General features: G+C 39.6%; 1 protein-coding gene across 1 annotated transcript; it reads left to right on the top strand.

Annotated features, from left to right (window-relative positions):
- Positions 1-7,525: 7,525 nt before the first annotated feature.
- Positions 7,526-8,035, top strand: LOC124979259 (keratin-associated protein 4-2-like). The gene is made up of 2 exons (XM_047543779.1): positions 7,526-7,659; positions 7,756-8,035. The coding sequence occupies exons 1-2, from the start codon at positions 7,526-7,528 to the stop codon at positions 8,033-8,035; spliced, it is 414 nt and encodes a 137-aa protein (XP_047399735.1).
- The last annotated feature ends 13,412 nt before the right edge of the window (positions 8,036-21,447 follow it).

Below are 21,447 nucleotides of genomic sequence, written 5' to 3'. Positions count from 1 at the left end.
CTTTGGAGTTAAAGATATCTTACTGAGGTATCCACAGTATTTGTGTTTCTAATTCATCAGATCTGTCTAGCCTGATGACATTGATGTCATGATCAGTATTAACCTCTGTGGGGTGCCCAGAATGTCCACTTCATATTAGACTCCATTGTGACAAAAAGCAAGGGAATTTGACTAGCCCTGGGTCAAGACAACAAGTTGATACTGCTTTTAGTTCCATGTCAACTAAACTCACTTTTGCTTCTCCTTCCTTGGGGATTCTAAAGTTTTTATTTCCCAGTCTAATATCCACATATCCCATGTTAATCTATTTTATCCAGAATTCTACATCCATCACAACAGCTTCACTTTTATCTTTTATTAAATTGGTAGTTCTGGTGGTCATCTACTGGTAGTAGTCATGATTCACCTGGTTTTGTGGAGGATAACCTAGTGAATTTTCTGGAAATAATACAGGATTCAACTCTGCTTCATTGATTTAGTCTTTCAAGGTAGCACTAATTTCTGATTTTTAGTTCCTAGATTGCTTAGGGGATGGTGGTGACAGTAAGGCACATGCACAGCTTCCATTTGGCATTTTCTTTTATAATTTTCTTACTCTGGCCTGATGTGGTGATGCAAACCTGTAAACCCATTGACTTAGGAGGCTGAGGCAGTTGAATTGCAAGTACAAAGTCAGCATCAGCAACTTAGCAAGGCCCTAAGCAACTTACACCAAAAAATAAAAAATGGACTGGGGATGTGGCTCAATGCTTAAGAGCCTCTCAGTTCAACCTTCAGTACCACAAAAATTAAAAATATATATTCTTACTTTGTAACTCAAGGAAAAGATGTGCTGGATTTTGCATTTGTGAACCAGGTCAATGACTAATGACCATGTGGTGTGTCTTTGGACCCAGTAGCAAGAATGTGGACCCCATATTGTAATTAGAGCTGTGTTGGCAGTTTTGCATGCAACATGGGTGTCACCTCTGCTCTGGTATCACATTTTTCCCTAAGTAGATTGCTAAAGGTACATTTGGAAATGGACCACAGAGGCTAGTGCTATATATTTGCTGTGTTCCTGTCTCTTGAAAGAATGGACTCCTTTCTGGGTGATGGGTCACAGTTCTGAGATCTGTACCAGGACTGGAGTTTGGAGGAAGGATCATGACTTTTCACAGGAATAACTGATCTCAGCCCTTTGCTCATTTAATCTTTTTTTTTTTAATTTTACAGACTGCATTTTGATTCATTGTACACAAATGGGGTGCATCATTTCATTTCTGTGGTCGGCCATGTGATGGGCATAGAAAACACAATAGAATGAATTAGACATAACATTCTTATGTTCATATATGAATACAGGACCAGTGAATTACCACATAATTTACAACTATGAGAATGGGATCCTATTTAGAATATGTTATTCTGCCTATATGTATACTATGTCAAAACACTTTCTACTATCATGTATATCTGAAAAGAACAAATAAAAATTAAAATTAAAGGAAGATAAAAGATCAATACAAATAAAAGAATATTTAGCTACTTTAAGGAATATATACTCATTACAACTGGAAATAAGCCCATCTATAAGATATTGATTTATTTAGATATATGCAAATACATGCAGTCTGACATAGAGATCGATCCACAGAGTTTCTAGTTATACCACTTTTGGCTTCTGATTTCCTACTGGAACTACTCCACATTCTCTTATCACTTTCCCTAATTCCCTGTGAGTTACATGCTTCTCTGCCCCAGTTGCCTTTGCTATAAAGCCACCATCACATAGTTATACCCATGTTAATTCTTATAGTTTGTTAGCCCCTTAGGGTTTTTCTGTTCTGTGATCTTTTCATTCCAATTACCCTTGGGAGTTAAATTTTGCAACTGTTATTTCCTACCACAGGCTCCAATTTTAGAGAATGGAAATCCTGAATTTCTTGGCGACAAAACTTGGTAATCCGTTTTCCTTCTCCTTCCTCGCTTCCTAAGTGCGCACAGTATCTCTGGGACCCATCCGGGGAGTACTGGCAGCCTTTGAGTTTTTAAGCCTAAAATCTATATATCTTCTAGTATCTCTCTCTCTCCATGCTTTGAGACTTTCCTCTTTTCCAGTGTGGTGTGCAGTGCTGGATCAATCTAGATTCAATGTAATTTTCATTAATGACTTCAAAAGGTAACAACAACAAATACTATCTCACAGTTTTTAGGAAATAGCAATGTAGGGGCAGTTTGGCTGCATTCTGCATAGTGTTTTACAAGTCCTCAATCAAGCAATTAGTTTGCCCTGGAATTTCATGTGAGAGATCACCTGAGAAGGATTGGTTGGCTCAGTTCATTTCTGTGGTTGCTGAGATTATTTGCTTTCTGGAGGCCATGGAATGAGAATATCAGGGCCTCATTGGCTTTTGAATGGAGACCGTTGTATCTCTACCACAGAGCTGCTGGATTCATCTAAACCAGTGACAGAGGGAGAATCTGCAAGAGAGGGTTGAGTAGCTAGAGCAACACTGGATCCTTTTTGCATCTTAGTCACTGACCATTGCCATGTACTATTGGCTAGGAGGAAGGTCTGCATGGAGAGGTAATCACACACCACTGTATTAGTCAACTTCATATCAATGGAATGAAAATTCCTGAGCCAAATTGCCAGCAAGGGTGAAGTTTAATTTTTCTCATGATCCTGGAGGTTCCAGAGACCAAACAGCTCCCATCACCAGCCGGGAAGAAGAAAAAGACAGAAAAGACTGGGATTCCACTATCCCTTTGGCAACCCTGCCCTCTGTGACCTAAGGGCCTCCCAATGAAGGCCCAGGTCTTCAAGGACCACAGCACCTACCAATTCACTATGTCAAAACACAGGATGGCCCATCCTGGAATACATGAAATGGTGAGCAACACTATCCACAACCAAAACACAGAAACCATGAACACCAGGAGATGGAAATCAATGGGGCTGCCTTAAGGGCTGCCATTCCTTGCTAGCATATAATACGGGGTCAAGAATCAAAATACAAAATATGTGTAGGGATATTCTATTGATATAAAAATCAAAAGCATGTAAGACTAAAATGTAATTTTAGAAACATATATATGGGTGGTTAAAGTTCAAAGAAAAGCCACGGAAAGGATATTTCATACGTTCATATATTGATACTTCTTAGTGGTAGGAGGGAGATGGGGTCAAGAAAAGACATATAAGAATCTTTCCTGATGATTGCCACTTTCTCTTGTTGGCCTTGAATTTTGAGGGCACAGATATTTGCTTGGGCATAGATATTTGCTTAGTTGTTATTTATTATAAGTGTACTCCTTGTACACTTTTCACTATCTCTGTGTTTTGCAAAATAACAGTTTGAAATAACCAAGAGAATTGAAATATTTATCTTTTTAATTTTTTCTTTGTTCTAATTAGTTATACATGACAATAGAATGCATTTACACATTTTGATAAATCAAGCATAAATGAAGAATAATCTCTCATTTTTCTGATTGCACAGATTGTAGGTTCATATTGGTCATGCAGCCATACATGTGCATGAGGTAATAATGTCTGTTTCACTCTACTATCCTCCCTCCCCCCATACACCTTCTCCTCCCTTCACTCCCCTCTACCTAAACTAAGGTAGTTCTATTTCCCCTAGTATCCCCTGCCCCTTATTGTGAATTAGCATCACCATATCAGAGAAAATATTTGTCCTTTGGTTTTTTGGGTTTGGCTTATTTTGCTTAGCCTGATATTCTCCTACTCCGTTCATTTACCAACATATGCCATAATTCCATTTTTCTTCATTCTTCTCAATGATACAAAACATCAGGATGCACCCTTACATTGTCACAAAAGCATGGAACATAACCAGCTCCAATTCGGTCCATAACTCTTCCCCACAACTCCCTGTACCCTCCCTTCACTCCACTGATCTCTCTTCAATCCATCTGCAGTTTACAGTTTTAAAATGAGTGTAGGGTGGATGCACCTGATTCCAGGAACCACTCTTCTACATCCATGTGTGTGCATGTGAAAGTTTGCTCAGATTCACTCTACTGCTCTTCTCTTTTCCTGCCACTTTTTCCTCCTCCTTCATCTTCTTTGTCTACTCTAGTGATCTTTCTCCTGTTTTGATTAAATTCTCACTTCCTTTTTTTCCCTCTCTCTTTATCCTCAACCCCTTATCTTGGATTAGCTTCTGCATATCTGAGAACATCCTCGATTTTTTGGGACTGGCTTGTTTCACTTAGCATGATAGTCTCCAGTGCCATCCATTTACTGGCAAATCCATAATGTCATTTATCTTTATGGCTCATACTAAAGTATGTACAGAGATATACCACAGCCTCTTTATCCATTCATCTGTTGAAGGGCACCTGGTTTGGTTTCATGACTTGGTTACTTTGAATTGTATTGCTATCAACATGGAGGCGACTTTGTCACCATAGAACGCTGATTTTTATATCTTTTGGAAATATGCTGAGGTGTGGAATAGCTGGGGAATTTGGTGGTTCCATTCCTTTTTCCCTAAGGAATCTCCATACTGCTTTCCGTAGTTATATTGATTATTGATTATTTGCATTTATTCTTTTGAGAAGTGTCTGTTTAGTTCTTTTGCCCACTTGTTGATTGTGTTAATAGTTTTTTGATATTAATTTTATCGTGTTCACTGTGTATTCTGGATATCAATGACCTATGTGAGGATGAGGTGGCAAAGATCTTCTCCCATGCTGTTGGCTTTCTCTTCACACTCTCATCCCACATATTGGTATTTCGATTTTATTTCTTGTGCTTTAGGAATCTTGGTAAAGATGTTGATTCCTATGCCAACCTGTGGGAGAGTTGAACCTTCATTTTATCCAAGTAGTTGCAGGTTTCTAGTCTAATTCCTAGGCTTTTGAACCACTTTGAGTGGACTTTTGTGCAGATTGAGATAGGGATTAAATTTCATATTTCTACATGTGGATTTTCCTTATATCCAGAACCATTTGTTAAAAAGGCCTTGTTTTCTCCAACATGTATTTTTGGCATGATCCTTTTTTTTAAAAATATGATTCTTTCCTTTTATTTTAATGTTGCTTCCAAAACTCAAATTGCATACGTGACTTGAATTATATAAAATTGCACAGTGGGAACCGTAAGTACAAATGCTATGCCACATCTAGTGTAATGTGTCCTGACCCCAAAGGTACCTGGACTTTCTCCTTTAGAGTGTCTGAGTCAACAGCTCCCCATGTAAAATGCTCAAGTCCTGTCTTCTCAATTTGACCCAGCTCCCTATTTACCTGCCTGCTTTTTTTATTTTTTTTTTGTTCCAGGGATTGAACCCAGTCAATGGACTCGGCCAACCACATACTGAGACCTCTGAAACCACGAGCCCAAATTTCCCTACTCTAAGTTGTTTTTGTCAGGTATTTTGGTCCTGTGACACAAAGCTGACTAACAGAGACTTATTTCCAAAAATAGTACCTTTCTATTTCTCCTCCCACTTCATCTCTTTCTCAAAAGTGACATCATATAATTATTTTATGCTTCTTTTGTTCTTTACCTCCATATATATAAATAACATATTTATATTTTCTTCCTTTTGATTTTTTTCAATTTTCATATTGTCTATGAAAAATGAAAATTTAGTTCCTACTCATCATCTTCCATGTCTATATTCACACACCACAATGACCACCACGACCACCACCATTACTAACACCACTCACATTTATAGATGCATATACACCATACGGCAGGTTCTGCATCTATAAATTCAACCATCTATGGATCAAATATATTATTGACCAAAAAAAAAATTACATCAGAAAAGGCATGATCCTTTTGAAAAAGATCAGATAACTGTTTTTATGTGGATTTGTCTCTGCATCTTCTAATTTATTCTATTTCTCTTCATGTCTATTATGATGCCAGTACAATGCTGTTTTTGTTGCTATAGCTCTGTAGTATAATTTGAGGCCTGGTATTGACAAGACTCTCTGCTTTGCTTTTCTCATTAAAGATTGCTTCGGCTCTTCTGAGTCTCTGATTGTTCCAACTGAATTTCATAACTACCTTTTATTGTTCTGTGGAAAATGTCATGGGATTTTTGGTGGAAATGCCATTGAATCTGTATAGTGCTTTTGGTACTATGGTCATATTGACAATATTAATTCTGCCTACTGAAGATCATGGGAGATTTTGGATCAGAAGCTTAATTTTGATGGATATAACATTCTTGGTTGGCATCCATGTTTTCAGAACTAGTTATATATTATTCCAAGCCCTCCAGTCTTTCAGGGTCTGAGTTGAGAAATCTGTTGTGTCCTATTTGTTTACCTCTACTTGTGAGCAGTCACTTGTCTCTTGCACCTGAAAAATTTTTTGAAATATAAGAAAACAAGTTTAGATAGGAATGTCTGCACCTAGATTTATGCATTGGCAATTTTTTACCCTGTAAGATTTTCTTCTATCCATATATGAAGATTTTCTTCATATATCCATTGATCTAGATAAATGTTTTCTTTACTTTCTGATTTTCTCTGTGTGTGTGTGTGTGTGTGTGTGAAATGAACTTTAAAGAGTGAAATCCAATCAACAGCCTCAAAAGTGAATAATAAATGAATAATGAGAAAGGAGTGTATGTTGCATATTCAGGGACAAGCAACCCAACACAGAGAACCAGCAGGCAGATGTTCAAGGAGTTGCATAAGGGGCAGTGGGCATCAGGCATCTATGTGCAGTCATCAAGTGAGTCTTGGAAACAGGAGACATGAGTCAATATGTTCTGTTCAAACCACAATAACAGGAAAGGAAACAATTTACCCCCAGGTAGAGAGTTGAGTAACTTGAATCCCATGGTGTAGCTGATTTCTATAGTCAACATCACCCCAAAGTCCCTAAAAATTCATTTTTGAGATTTTTTTCCCTGGAAAAATCTCCAGGAATTGCTACTAGCTTTCAAAGTCACAAAAGTTCTGTGCATCCCAGGAAAGATCCAGTAGAGACTTTATGACAGGCATGAGGGGGACATGTGTCCAAGTGGCCTTTGTGTTCTCATCCAGAGTTTCCATGTTGCATATTCTAAACTTCTTTGCCCACCAGGGGCTGAAATGAGTGAGCCAGTGGATGAAAAGTCAGTTTTATCCCTTTCTGCCCACAGAAAGAAAAACAGGAGTCATTATCACCCAATGACTGACATGATGTTCTATGCACACTGACACTCAGTTCCAGAGTACATAGAATGGCATGTGACATCTCTTTTTGAGGAAGAGAACACAAGAAAGAATATCACCTATGACTCAGAAGGAACTGAAGAATGAGTCCTAACACTTGAGGAAAAAGAAATCATGTTTTCCATCCAAAGTGAAAATGAAACCAGAAATACACAGGCCTAATTTGATAATTGCCTATTTACTACAATAAACAGTAGTAAACACAAGGATGTTCTATGTGAGGGCATGAACCACTTGGCAGGGTATAAAAGGGGATGTGGGTGAAAAGGACTCCAATCCTTCCAAACCCACCTTCCTGGAAACATCCCCAGAACCTCCATCCTCTGACACCATGTGCAACTCCTGTTGTGGATCCTGCCGCTCTGGCCAGGGCTGTGGCTGCTGCCAGCCCAGGTGCTGCCAGACCACCTGCTGCAGGACCACCTGCTGCCGCCCCAGCTGCTGCTGCAGCTCCTGCTGTGGTGGGTGCGGTGGCTGTGGTGGCTCCAGTGGCTGTGGTGGGTGCGGTGGCTATGGTGGCTCCAGTGGCTGTGGTGGCTGTGGTGGCTGTGGTGGCTCCAGTGGCTGTGGTGGGTGTGGTGGCTGCGGCTCCTGCTGCTGTCGCCCCACCTGCTGCCAGACCACCTGCTGCAGGACCACCTGCTGCCGCCCCAGTTGCTGCTGTAGCCCCTGCTGTGGTGGTTGTGGTGGCTGTTGTGGCTCCAGTGGCTGTGGTGGGTGCAGTGGCTGTGGCTCCTGCTGCTGCCGCCCCACCTGCCTCCAGACCACCTGCTGTAGGACCACCTGCTGCCGCCCCTGCTGCTGTGTGTCCAGCTGCTGCCGCCCAAGCTGCTGCTGCTAGGCTCTGTGTTGCCAGCCCACCTGTTGCTAGCTCACCCACCACTTCATTCCTATCCTCCTGCTCTGCTTCTCTTGCTGCTCAGCACCCTCCCCTGCCATTCCCTCTTGCTCAACAACCAGCATAATTGATGGAGTCCATATCAGGGTCCAGTCAGCACAGGCCAATTACAAACCTTCATTCCAATTGATGGCTTGATGGAATTTGGTCTCCAAATGGATAGGCCCTCCTGCAGCATATTTACATTTACCACCCAAATGAAATGAACTTTCATTTTCTGTCATTCTTTCAGTTCTCATGTACCCCTATGGAACCAGTTGCCTGTTATATTTCCTTATGTGAATAGAATTCTACATCTTAAATAAATATTAATTTTACTGGCATCCAAACAGAAATCTATTGTGTCTCCTTATTTGTCTCTTTTGAATTTTTATCATTTTTGTCATGTTTTCTGATAGTCCCTCTCTATGGATTGAGAGAACATAGTGTACAATATGAGATGTTCTATCAGCATCTGATGCTAATAAAGGAAGACAGTTTGGAAAGCAAGCCCTAGGACATCCCTGCCTGAGGACTTTCTCTGGATAAAGAGCAAGTTCTGGCCAGGAAGGGTGAAGCTCCCAGGAAGAGAGTTCAGACAGTGAATGGTGACAGTTTCACAGAGTCCCCCTGGGTGAGCCTTCTGGTCAACCAGAGTTCTTCAGCGGGATTGGAGTCCCTCTACCTCCAGGAATTTTCTGTTCAATATGTCACTCTCTACCATCTTCCCTTCCTGCCTTGGAGCACTTTCTGTGGTCCTGCCAAGGTTTCCTGTGATCATTTTTCAAATAAACTATTGATTCCCAAACTTCCATATCTGTGACTGTATACATGGGTATCCAGACTTGGTGTTGTGGGTGCTGTTGAACAACTTTTCATGCAGTATGGATGGTGGCCTTATTGTCATGGTCAGTGCCTGGTTGGACTGTACACCAAATTGATAAATCTTCTGAGTAAGTGACTGTTTCTTACCAGTCCTTTTCATAGCATCCTTTAGAGTAGTCTTGAATGCTTTCTTTCTCTACATCACTGGATCTAAGGGATAGGCAACAATACCACTTTCCTAACTCTTTCAAGGAGTAACCACCCTAGGCTTTGTGAAATGAGGCTGTGCATAATGATGCTTCACCTCTGATTTGTGTTCATCAGAGCCTTCTAAAACAGAATGTGAAATGAATTATTTTTCAGGAATGATTAATGAAAAATGCTCTGAGAAAAAATTGGAAGGAAGTGAGGGAGACAAGTTAGACTACCTCAGATAACAGTTTGTGTGATTTCCACCCACTGTGATTTTCCAGAAAGCTCTACAGAGTGAGAGGGAGCATATGTCTGCTTCTCATATAGGTGAGTTGGTTGGACAGTAGCACTCCTGCTTGGGTGTCACTAGCTGTGGGTGACCTCAGGGAATGAGGTTAGGTACAGAGAGGGCAGAATGTTCCAGAGGAAGTGGCATCTATCCTGGAGAACAGAGCCCATGAGCAGTATGAGCCAAGTGTTTTGTATGCACAACAAACTTGAAGATGGAGGAATATCTCAGTCAATGTTCAATCAGTAGAGAATCTAATGGTCCATTCTATTGACCCATTTCCCTTATAAAGTCGCCCCAACTCATTAGACAAAATTACTTGAGGAAGTTATCTTACAAGAGTCAGTATGAAGGATTTCTGCTATTCTAGTTGTCTTGTCTAACAAAGTCACCTTGGTCTCACGCTCAGAGATTTGGCCCTGGTGGGCCTGTAACTGTTGTATTTGCCCATTTGCAGTTGAGCGTGGAACTAGAAATTAGAGGGATAAACCCTTGGGTCACATATATGCTAAATATGTTGTTCTTCAAAGCAGTGCTGCCACTCTCTCCTCATCATGAGGTCACTTACCAACGGGAATAGTTTCTTTCATTGCTTCAGTGTCTACAACAAGAGAAGCCTAACGTGATCAGGTGACAGCCATAGCTTTCATTGCAATGTCATTCATGCTCTGTCCCCTGGAGTTTCCTCACCTCTGTAGCCAGAACACTTACTTCCAAGGAGCCTAAATGTATACAGTAAAGGAGTACCAACTTCCTGGGAAGCATCACTAGGTACATGAGTTAGAGAGGTCGACGTTTAATGCTTTTTTTTTTTCTGTATTGGTGCATTGTAACTATTGAGACATAGCTCCACATCATGGTCCTTAGTTTATGTGTTTACTGCATCATGAGGGGTCAGGCTATGTCCTCACAGGGGATCGTCACCATGCTGGTGCATCTGCTGTGGTGTAAAGTGTTGCTGGTATCATATTCATTCAACTGCTTCTGGGGAGTGAGAGAGAATGTAGAAACAGTGAATTCCCATGGTCACATATGAATTGTCCTACAGCCTTTGCAGTTCATTTGAGTTTATTAATCCCAGGTGTTGTTAAATAAGACTCCATGGTGTACATCAAATGCTTTTGAGCCCCAATATAATGGTGCTGACTAAGGCTCTGCTGGCTATAAAGGCAAACACTGGCTGATGTCCTCAGGTGTGGCACCTTAGTCGGACCTCTGTGTTGGATTCTGGATGGATGGTGTTTAGTCAACTTTTTTATTGTTCTGTCCAAAAGACCTGACAAGAACAATTTCAGACGATAAAAGGTTTATTTGGGACCCAGGGATTCAGAAGTTTCAGTCCTTACATGACTGACTCTGTTGCTCTGGGCCTAAGACTAGGTTCAACACTATGCCAGAATGGAATGGAGGAGTCCCAGCAGATCAGGACAAAGCAATGAAGAAACAGAGAGATGGTTCCACTCACCAGGGACAGAATGCCAACCCCAAAGGTGTGACCTCAGTGACCTATCTCCTCCAGTCACACTCTGTCTACCTACACTTACTATCCATTTAATCCCTTTAAGTGGATTAAGGCACTTGGATTGGGTTCTTAGAATCCTATCATTTTGACTGAACATTCTTGTATTGTCTCACACACATGCTTTGGGCGGAATTCCTCATATCTAAACAACAATGGACACCCTTGTATTCACATGGTAAGTCTTGGAATTCTCCAGTATAAGTCTTGAACATGGCACCCATGTGGAAATCCCTGGAAGCTTTGAGAGATTTTTCTCTCATCTTCAGGGACGTGGGTATCTTCCTGAGATTTCTATAGTATGCATATTTCTTATTCATCAGATCTGATTAGCCAGATGCCATTAATATCAGGATCATTACTAATTTCTACGGGGTGCCCTGAATATCCATGTCATATTCAACTGCATTGTGATAAAGAGCAAGACAAATCACCTAGCCTGAAGTCAAGACAGCAAGTTAATACTACTTTTGCTTCCACATCAACCGAACCCACTTCTGCCTCTCTTTCTTTGGGGATTCTGAAGTTTTATTTCCCTGTTTAATTTCTACACAACCCATTTAAGAGATTAAGTTAATCTATTGTAACCAGGCAGTCTCACTTGTATCACTTATTGATGTGATAGATCTTTTGGTCATCCACCAGTAGAATTCATGATCCACCTAGTTTTCTGAAGGTGAACCTAATGAATTTCCTGGAAATAATAATGAGTTCAACTCGACTTCATTTACTAAGTCTTTCAAGGTAGTACTAATTTCTGGTTTTGAGTTCCTAGATTTCTTAGGGGATAGTGGTGATGGTAAGGCTCATCCACAGCTTTCATTTTGTCTATCCTTTTATAATATTCTTACTCTGGCCTGCTGTGGTTGTGCAAACCTCTAATCCAAGTGATTCTGGAGGCTGAGGCATGTGGATTGCAAATTCAAATCAGTCTCAGTCACTTAGCAAGGCCCTAAGTAACTTCCCAAGAATCTGAGTCACCATAAAAATTACCAACAAGCTGGGGATGTGGCTCAGTGGTTAAGAACCCCTTGGGTTAATTCCAGTACCAAAAAATTATAAAATATATTCTTAATCTGTGGCTCAAGGAAAAAAATGTGCTAGATTTTACATTCGTGAAATAGGTCAATGACTGCAAAGTGTGTCTTTGGACCCTGTAGCAAGAATGTGGGCCCTGGGCCAAGACTCCATTCATTTTCTGACCCACTATAGCCATATTATAATGGGAGCTGTGTTGACATTTTGGCATCAAATGTGGTTATCACCTCTGCTCTGTTATCCAACAGCATATGTGGATATCCAATTTTTCTCTGAGTAAATTGCTCAATAGAAAATCTGGAAATGGACCATAGAGGTTAGTGCTATAAATTTGCTGTGGTCCTGTCTCTTAAAGGAATGGCCATCTTTTCAAGTGATGGATTACAATTCTAGGATCTGTATCAGATTGGAGACTGGAGGAAGGATCATGATTTTTCCCTGAAACCATTGATCTCAGTCCTTTTCTCATTGATTCCTAAGCATCTAAAAATATCTATGTGGGATGGCTATAGAAAAGACAGTAAAATCAATTGGACATGTTTCCTATGTTCATGTATGAAAACAAAATCAGTGAAAATCCACATCCTTTACAGATACAAGAATGGGATCCTAATTAGAATATATTTTTCTCCATGTATGTATAATTTGTCAAAATACACTCTAATGTCATATATAAATAAAAAGAACAAATTAAAATTAAAAAAGAAAAACAATATATTTAAATAAAATAATAATAATATTGAGCAAATGGAAAGAAAATATTCTCATTTCAACACATCCTAGGGCAAATAGCTTCCACCACCAGTTAGGAAAAAGTAAAAGACAGAAAAGACTGGAACTCTACTATCCCTTTGGCAGGCATACCTCCTGTGACCTAAGAGCTTCCCATGAAGGCTCAAGTCTTTGCATACAAAGCACTGCCCCATTTGGCCACCCAACTGGAACACCTGAAATGGTGAGCAACGCTATCCACATTCCTACACAGAAACCATGAACAACAAGGAGGTGGAAGTCACTGGGGCCGCCTCATGGGCAGCCATCCCTTGGTAGTACATTATATGGAATCAATAATCAAAGTACAAAATATGTGTAGTGAGCTTCTCTTGATGCAAAAAAAATCATAAGCATGTAAGACTAAAATGTATTTTCAGAAATGTATATGTAGGTGGTTAAAGTATGGAGAAAAACCATGGAAATGATATTTCATAAATCCTTCCATTGATACATCTGGTGGAAGTAGTGAGATGAGGTCACGAAAACACATATAAGAGTCTTTCTTGGTGATTGCCACTTTCTCTTGCTGGCTGTGAACTTTGAGAACCTGGATACTTGCTTAGTCACTATTTATTATGATATACATGTACATCTTATACACATTTCACTATATCATTGTTTTGCATAATAGCAGAGTTTGAAATAACCTGAAGAATAGAATTTTTCAAATTTTTTTCTTTTCAATGATATAAAACACCAGAATGCACTCTCACATTGTCCCAAAAGCATGGAACATAACCAGTTCCAATTCAGTCCTGAGCACTTTCCCCCACTTCTGTTTTCTCCCCCAACTCCATTGATCTTTTTTCAATCCATTTGCAGTTTACATTGTTTAAGTTAGTGTCGGGTGTATGTATCCAACTCCAGAAACCACTGTGCCACATTCATGCATGTGTATGTGAAATTTTGCTCAGGTTCATTCTACTGCTCTTCCCTCTTCCTGCCACTTCTTCTGCTTCATCCATCTTCTTTGTGTACTCTACTGATCATGCTCCTATTTTGATAAAATTCCCTCTTTTTTGTCCCTTCTCTCATTCTATATCTTCAACCCCTTATCTTGAATTGGCTACTGGATATCAGAGAACACATTTAAACTCTGACTTTTTTGGGACTGGCTTATTTCACTTAGCATGATAGTCTTCTGTGTCATCCATTTACCAGCAAATCCATAATGTCATTCTTATGTGTGGTTAATACTCCAGTGTGTATAGAGACATACCACAGCTTTCTTATCCACTCATCTGTTAAAGGGCACCTGGTTTGGTTTCATGGCTTAGCTTTTTTGAGTTGTGCTGCTATAAACATCGAGGTGACTTTGTCACCATAGTATGCTGATTTTTATATCTTTTGGAAATACACGGAGATGTGGAATAGCTGGGGCATATGGTGGTTCCATTCCTTTTTCCCTAAGGAATCTCCATACTGCTTTCCAGAGAGATTGTACTAATTTTCAGACCCACCTACATTGTATGAATGTTCCATTTCTACCACATCCTTGCAAACGTTTTGATCCTTTGTATACTTGATAATTGCCATTCTTGCTAGAGTGAGATGAAATCATTATGTGGTTTTGATTTGCGTAAGATGTTATTGACCATTTGGATTTCTTCTTTTGAGAAGTGTCTGTTTAGCATGGTTGCCCATTTATTGATTGCAATAGTTTTTTGGTGTTAAATTTATTGTGTTTACTGTATATTAAGGATTTTAAGGCCTTATATGAGGCACAGATGGCAAAGATCTACCTTTCTGTTGACTTTCTTTTCACACTCTAATCCCACTTACTGATTTTTTAAATTTTACTTCTTGCACATTAGGAATCTTGGTAAAGATATTGATTCCGGTGCCAATCAGTTGTAGAGTTGGACCTACACTTAATTCGAGCAGTTATATGGTTTGTAGTCCAATTCCTACACTTTTGATCCACACTGAGTTTACTTTTTCAGGATGAGAGATAGGGTTAAAGTTCTTTCTTCTACATATGAATTAACTGTTTTCCCAGAACCATTATATAAAAAAGGGTATCTGAATCCAAGATGGCGGAGTAGAGGGTGACTGCATCTCCTGTCGCTCCAGAAACCAGGATTCAAGAAGGGGAGGCATTGAGAGACTCAGACTAAAATAGAGCAACAGGTGAGTCTCCCCCACTGGGTGAAGCTCGGCCTGGGCAGGAGGCCCGGATAGGGGCGGCTTATCAGAGCAGGGCAAGGCAGCTAGAGTCTCCCCAGGTAGCCCTGCTCACTCCAGCGGTGTGCTCCTCCCACACGGCCAACTTCTCAGAGCAGGCCCCCCAGTGAGAGCCTTTCCGCACAGAGCCAGCTCCAAGCCCTGGAACCAGTAGCGGGCTAGGGCAGCTTTCTTCGGAAGCACTGCATTATCAAGTTCCTCCAAGACTTCAGACTACTGAAGGCTGGGAGGTGATACACTGGAAATCTACAGGGACACTATAAGCCAATAGAGGAAATCTGCAATATCTCAGAGTCCCACTGACATCTGAGCAATATGAGAAAACAAGGGAAGAAAATGTCCCAAACAAACCTAGATACTATATCAATAAAACCCAATGACAGCACAGCAGAAGAAATGTCAGAAAGGGAGTTCAGAATGTACATAATTAAAACAATCAGGGAAGCAAACAAGGAGATGAAAGAGCAAATGCAGACATTGAAGTGGAGATGAAAGAGCAAATGCAGGCATTAAATGATCACACCAATCAACAATTCAAAGAGCAAATACGGGAAACAAGAGATCATTTCAATAAAGAGTTAGAGATAGTGAAAAACAAACAAACAAACAGAAATACTTGAAATGAAGGAAACAATAATCCAAGTTAAAAACTCCATAGAAAGCATAACCAATAAGATCGAACACCTGGAAGACAGAACCTCAGACATTGAAGACAAAATATTTAATCTTGAAAACAAAACTGACCAAACAGAGAAGATGGTAAGAAATCATGAGCAGAATCTACAAGAATTGTGGGATATCATGAAAAGGCAAAATTTAAGAATTATTGGGATTGAGGAAGGCTTAGAGAAACAAACCAAAGGAATGAACAATCTATTCAATGAAATCATATCAGAAAATTTCCCAAATCTGAAGAATGAAATGGAAAACCAAGTACAAGAGGCATATAGGACTCCAAATATATAAAATTACAAAAGGCCCACAACAAGGCACAATATTATGAAAATACCTAACATACAAAATAAAGACAGAATTTTAAAGGCTGCAAGAGAAAAGAATAAAATTACTTTCCGGGGGAAACCAATAAGAATATCAGCAGACTTTTCAATCCAGACCATAAAGCTAGAAGGGACTGGAACGACATTTACCAAGCTCTGAAAGAAAATGGATGCCAACCAAGAATCTTATACCCAGCAAAACTTACTTTCAGATTTGACGACAAAAGAAGATCCTTCCATGATAATCAAAAGCTAAAGGAATTTACAAAAAAAGTCGGCATTACAGAACACTCTCAGCAAAATATTCCATGAGGAAGAGATGAAAAACAACGACACAAATCAGCAATGGGAGGAACTACATTAAAGGAATAGCCAAATAAAGGAGAAACCAAATCATGTCAAAAAAACAAAAATGAGTCAAATGACTGGAAATACAAATCTTATCACAATAATAACCCTGAATGTTAATGGCCTGACCACATCAATCAAAAGACATAGACTGGCAGATTGGATTAAAAAGAAAATCCAACAAATGCTGCCTGTGAGAGACTCATGTCATAGAAAGAGATACCCATAGACTAAAGGTGAAAGGATGGGGAAAAAACATACCATGCACACGGACATAGCAAAAAAGCTGGTGTATCCATCCTCATTTTAGATAATGTGGGACTTCAAGTCAAAACTAGTCAGAAGGGATAAAGAAGGACATTGCCTACTGCTTAAGGGAAGCATAAATCAGCAAGACATAACAATCATAAATATCTATGTCCCAAACATTGGCTCATCCATGTACGTCAAAAAAATCCTTCTCAATTCCAGAAATCAAATAGACCACAACACAATAATACTAGGCAATTTTAACACACCTCTCTCACCACTGGATAGATCTTCCAAACAAAAATTGAATAAAGAAACCATAGATTTCAATAACACAATCAACAATTTAGACTTAACCAACATGTATAGAATTTACCATCCAAAAAAGAACGAATACACTTTCTTCTCAGCAGCACAGGGATCCTTCTCTAAAATAGACCATATTTTATGCCACAAAGCTACTGTTAGGAAATACAAGAAGATAGAAATACTATCTTGTACTCTATCAGATCATAATGGATTGAAATTAGAAATAAATGACAGAATAAAAAACAGAAACTTCGCCAATACCTAGAGATTAAATAGTACACTATTATATGATGAATGGATAACAGAAGACATCAGGAGGGAAATAAAAAAATTCTTAGAAGTAAACGAGAACAAAGACACATCATATCAAAATCTCTGGGACACTATGAAAGCAGTACTTAGAGGAAGGTTTATTTCATGGGGTGCATTCAACAAAAGAAGTAGAAATCAACAAATAAATGACTTAACACTACAGCTCAACGTCCTAGAAAAAGAAGAGCAGACCAACACCAAAAGTAGTAGAAGACAGGAAATAGTTAAAATCAGAGCTGAAATCAATGAAATTGAAACAAAAGAAACAATCAGAAAAATTAACAAAATAAATAGTTGGTTCTTTGTAAAAATAAACAAAATTGATAAACTCTTAGCCACACTAAGAAAGAGAAAGAGGGAGAAAACTCAAATTACTAAAATTCGGAATGAACAAGGAAATATCACAACAGACATGAGTGAAATACAAAACATAATTAGAAGCTATTTTGAAAATCTATACTCCAACAAATAAGAAAACCTCGAAGACATCAACAAGTTTCTAGAGACATATGAATTACCTAAACTGAATGAGGAGGACATACACAACTTAAATAAATCAATTTCAAGCAATGAAATAGAAGAAGTCATCAAAAGCCTACCAACAAAGAAAAGTCCGGGACCAGATGGGTTCTCAGCCAAGTTCTACAAAACCTTTAAAGAAGAGCTTATTCCAATACTCCTCAAAGTATTCCATGAAATAGAAGAGGAGGGAACCCTCCCAATCTCATTCTATGAAGCCAATATCACCCTGATACCTAAACCAGACAGAGACACAACAAGGAAAGAAAATTTCAGACCAATATCCTTAATGAACATGGACGCAACAATTCTGAACAAAATTTTAGCAAATTGCATACAAACATATATTAAAAAGATAGTGCACCACGATCAAGTGGGTTTTATCCCAGGGATGCAAAGTTCATTCAACATCTGGAAATCAATAAATGTCATTCACCATATCAACAGACTTAAAGTTAAGATTCACATGATTATTTCAATAAATGCAGAAAAAGCATTCGATAAAATACAGCATCCCTTCATGCTCAAAACACTAGAAAAAACTGGGGTAGTGGGAACATTCCTTAACATTGTAAAGTCCATCTATGCTAAGCCCATGGCCAATATTGTCCTAAATAGTGAAAAACTGAAAGCATTTCCCCTAAAAACTGGAACAAGGCAGGGATGCCCTCTTTCACCACTTCAACATCCTCTTTGAGACTCTAGCCAGAGCAATTAGACAAACCAAAGACATTAAAGGGATACGAATTGGAAAAGAAGAACTCAAACTATCCCTGTTCACTGATGACATGATTATATATTTAGAGGAACCTGGAAATTCCACCAGAAAACTTTTAGAACTCATAAGTTATGATCGTCCACCGCCCGCGGGGACAATCACAACACGTACGCTCTTCTTGATCATAGGAACCAAAAGGGGTTTATTCCACAAGTCTCAGACTTATATTGAGAACATCAGCCTATCAGGAGTAGACTACCAGGAAAGTCAGCCTGTCAAGGAACAGTCTCCAGGCAGATACCATGATTGCCTCATGTACAACAGCCAACCAGAGTTACTTCCTAAAACTTGTATATGAGTGCAGCTATGTCTGGCAAGCTGCCAGGCGCCATCTTAGAGATCAGGCCACAGTGCGGCTCTGGGGCCCTCAGAGCTCACCCCTGACATCTCCCCCTTATTATTTAAATAAAGAAAAGATGACTTGGGACCATGCCTGTCTTAGGTTGTCCATGGCTAATTACATCCTTACCCGTCATTGGAATTCTGACCTCCAGGCATCAGAACCCTGTCTTAGGGTGATATGCATTTCCATGGATCTTACCTGTCTTTGACTACTGGTCCATCATGCTTAGCCATACTTGGGGGGATGTGCCTGTCTCAATGGCTGTCAAAGCCTGTACTATAGCCCGTCGATGACATCGAGCATCCTGGTGAGCTCTGATTTGGCTGCGTATAACATAGGCTATCCCTAAGCAGATAATAATCAGAACAGCTACTGTTCCAGCCCACTGTTTTGTCAATCCCAGGGCTTTAGATAACAAAGAGAACATCTCGGATACCGATGCAACTTGAACCCTGGTGGCATTGACTCTGAGTATTTCAGCTCATAGCTGACTGGTTAAATTATCAAACATAGATGACCAATTGCCAGTAAGATAGACAGAGAGATTTTTAGATAACATAACTGCAGAGCTAAGGTTATTATAAGCAATGGGGGTGACACACACTGCTCTTAAAGGATAAACACATCCCAGTCCCAAAAGTTCTTGCAAGATATCCACTTGTTCTTGTAGTAAGTCCACTCTTTGATTTACAAGGAGTATGCCTGCCTTAAAATGGTTGTTTAGAGCTTCTTGAGTCTGTAAGGCTGTAGCTGTATTTTCGGCCAAGTGATTGACTGCTGTTGCTGTAGGTATGGCAGTTGCTAGTGCTGCTGCTACAGAAACCACTATTGCAGTGACCACAGCTGCTGTGATGCCAAAATCTCTCTTGTCTCTAGATAGTAGTACTGGTAGTTCTGTATCTGTAACAGAGACTGGAACAGGTAGGAAGGTAGGAATACGCATTTGCTTGAGGTGCAATTGAGAAGAGAAGAAGTTGAAAACATAAAAAGGGGGGGCACACAAACTGGGGTAGGTGGAAAGGTAATATTTCTGGTACACGTAGATTGTGAGGCAGCACCAGTGAACCTAGAACTGTTTGTCCATGTAGAGGAGTTCCAAGTACATAGCCGAAATGCCCCTCCTAAGAGACTGAAAAAAGATTGTAAGTTAGTATATCCTGAAGCTGCAGTGAAAAGCATCCAATTGTCAAAGGGGTTGACACGTTTCATGCCTAACTGAACATTATTAGTGAAGTTATCATTAGCAGCGAAAGAAGTGAAATTGAGAGTGAAAAAAAATCCATTTTGTACAGGAGTCACTGGTCCTGCATGTTGACAACCTGTCCATATAGGAGGTGTACTGTATTTAGGATTAAGGAGGGAAGATTCTAGGGGTTTTGAAAGTAGTTCCTGTAGCATTATGTCTGCAAGGTACCCATCCTGAAAGTAAAACAGCATCTCCTGTTAAGTTTTTTATGTATTCTTGAAATGTAGAATCATTTTCACCTGGGTGAAAAGAAAGTGTGGCTAAGGGGTGAAAGACTGTCAATAGCATGATCGTCAGGAGTGTCTTTGGCGTCTTCATTTTGTTGATCCGAATTACTTGTTGGTAGCATTGACACTGGTTGAGTCAGTCGTTCAGGAACCCAGATAGGTGACGTTTTATCCTGTGGAAACACACAAACCGAGCCACGGCTCCAGTAAAGCACCGGGTCCGGGCCATTCCATTGTCCAGTAAGAACATCCTTCCATTTTACCATCTCTCTATCATGTTGTTTATGATTGCCATGTCTCTCAGTGGCAGAGCGACCCTCATTATCCAAAGTTAAAAAATTTAAAATAAACTAAAGGACGAATGATCTCGCTGATAAGCGGATGAGGACATATAATGGGGGGTGGGAGGGGTTAGCATTAGGTTTAGGGTTAGGTTTAGGGTTAGGGATAAGGAGAGCGGTAAGAATGAAGGAAAGAAGGACTGTATAGAGGGAAAAGAGGGGTGGGAGGGGTGGGAGGGAAGGAAAAAAATAATCAAACATCATTGCCCTATGTAAACGTATGATTACACAAATGGTATGCCTTGACTCTATGTACAAATAGAGAAACAACATGTATCCCATTTGTATACAATAAAAAAAAATTAAAATAAAGAGGCAAAGAGAAAGTTTATCTTTAGGGTACCTGAAGGTCTCCCCTATTCCCCCTTTTTGTTTATAAAGAGTATTTTTGAGGGTGAGATGTGCACGTTCAACAATATCTTGTCCTCGTGGGTTATAAGGTATACCTGTGGTTAGAGTTATTTCAAACTTAGTGAGAAATTGGTTAAAAGAGGTTGAAGTATAAGCAGGGCCATTGTCCGTTTTAAGTTGTTTAAGGTTACCAAATTCAGGAATGTGGGTAACATCCATTTGCCATAGATGATTAGGTAACAGTCCTTTAGGATTAACTCCTATAGAAGGTGGATGATGGAGGAGTGTACACTGGCCACAAGATTTAACAATAGCACGTGCAGTTTCTTTAGTAATGGGAAACTTCAGTTTTAATGTTATAGAATTAACATGGAATTGTTGATGATAATTTTTTGCTACCTCAAACGCAGAAAAAATGTGGGGATTCTTAGTTGCTATGTCTGCTACATTATTCCCTAGAGCTAAAGGTACAGGTAAATTGGTATGAGCTCTGATATGTCCAATAAAGATAGAATTATAACAATCCCAAATCAT

Source organism: Sciurus carolinensis, chromosome 3 (assembly GCF_902686445.1).
Source record: "Sciurus carolinensis chromosome 3, mSciCar1.2, whole genome shotgun sequence".
NCBI lineage: Eukaryota > Metazoa > Chordata > Mammalia > Rodentia > Sciuridae > Sciurus > Sciurus carolinensis.
This window is presented reverse-complemented; position numbering and strand designations above follow the sequence as displayed.

What these genes read in the sequence shown, in the direction of transcription:
- LOC124979259 (XM_047543779.1), top strand. Translation starts at nt 7,526, where the DNA reads ATGTGCAACTCCTGTTGTGGATCCTGCCGCTCTGGCCAGGGCTGTGGC. An exon ending in TGCAGCTCCTGCTGTGGTGG is followed by an intron (nt 7,660 to 7,755) that starts GTGCGGTGGCTG and finishes TGGTGGCTCCAG; the next exon opens with TGGCTGTGGTGGGTGTGGTG.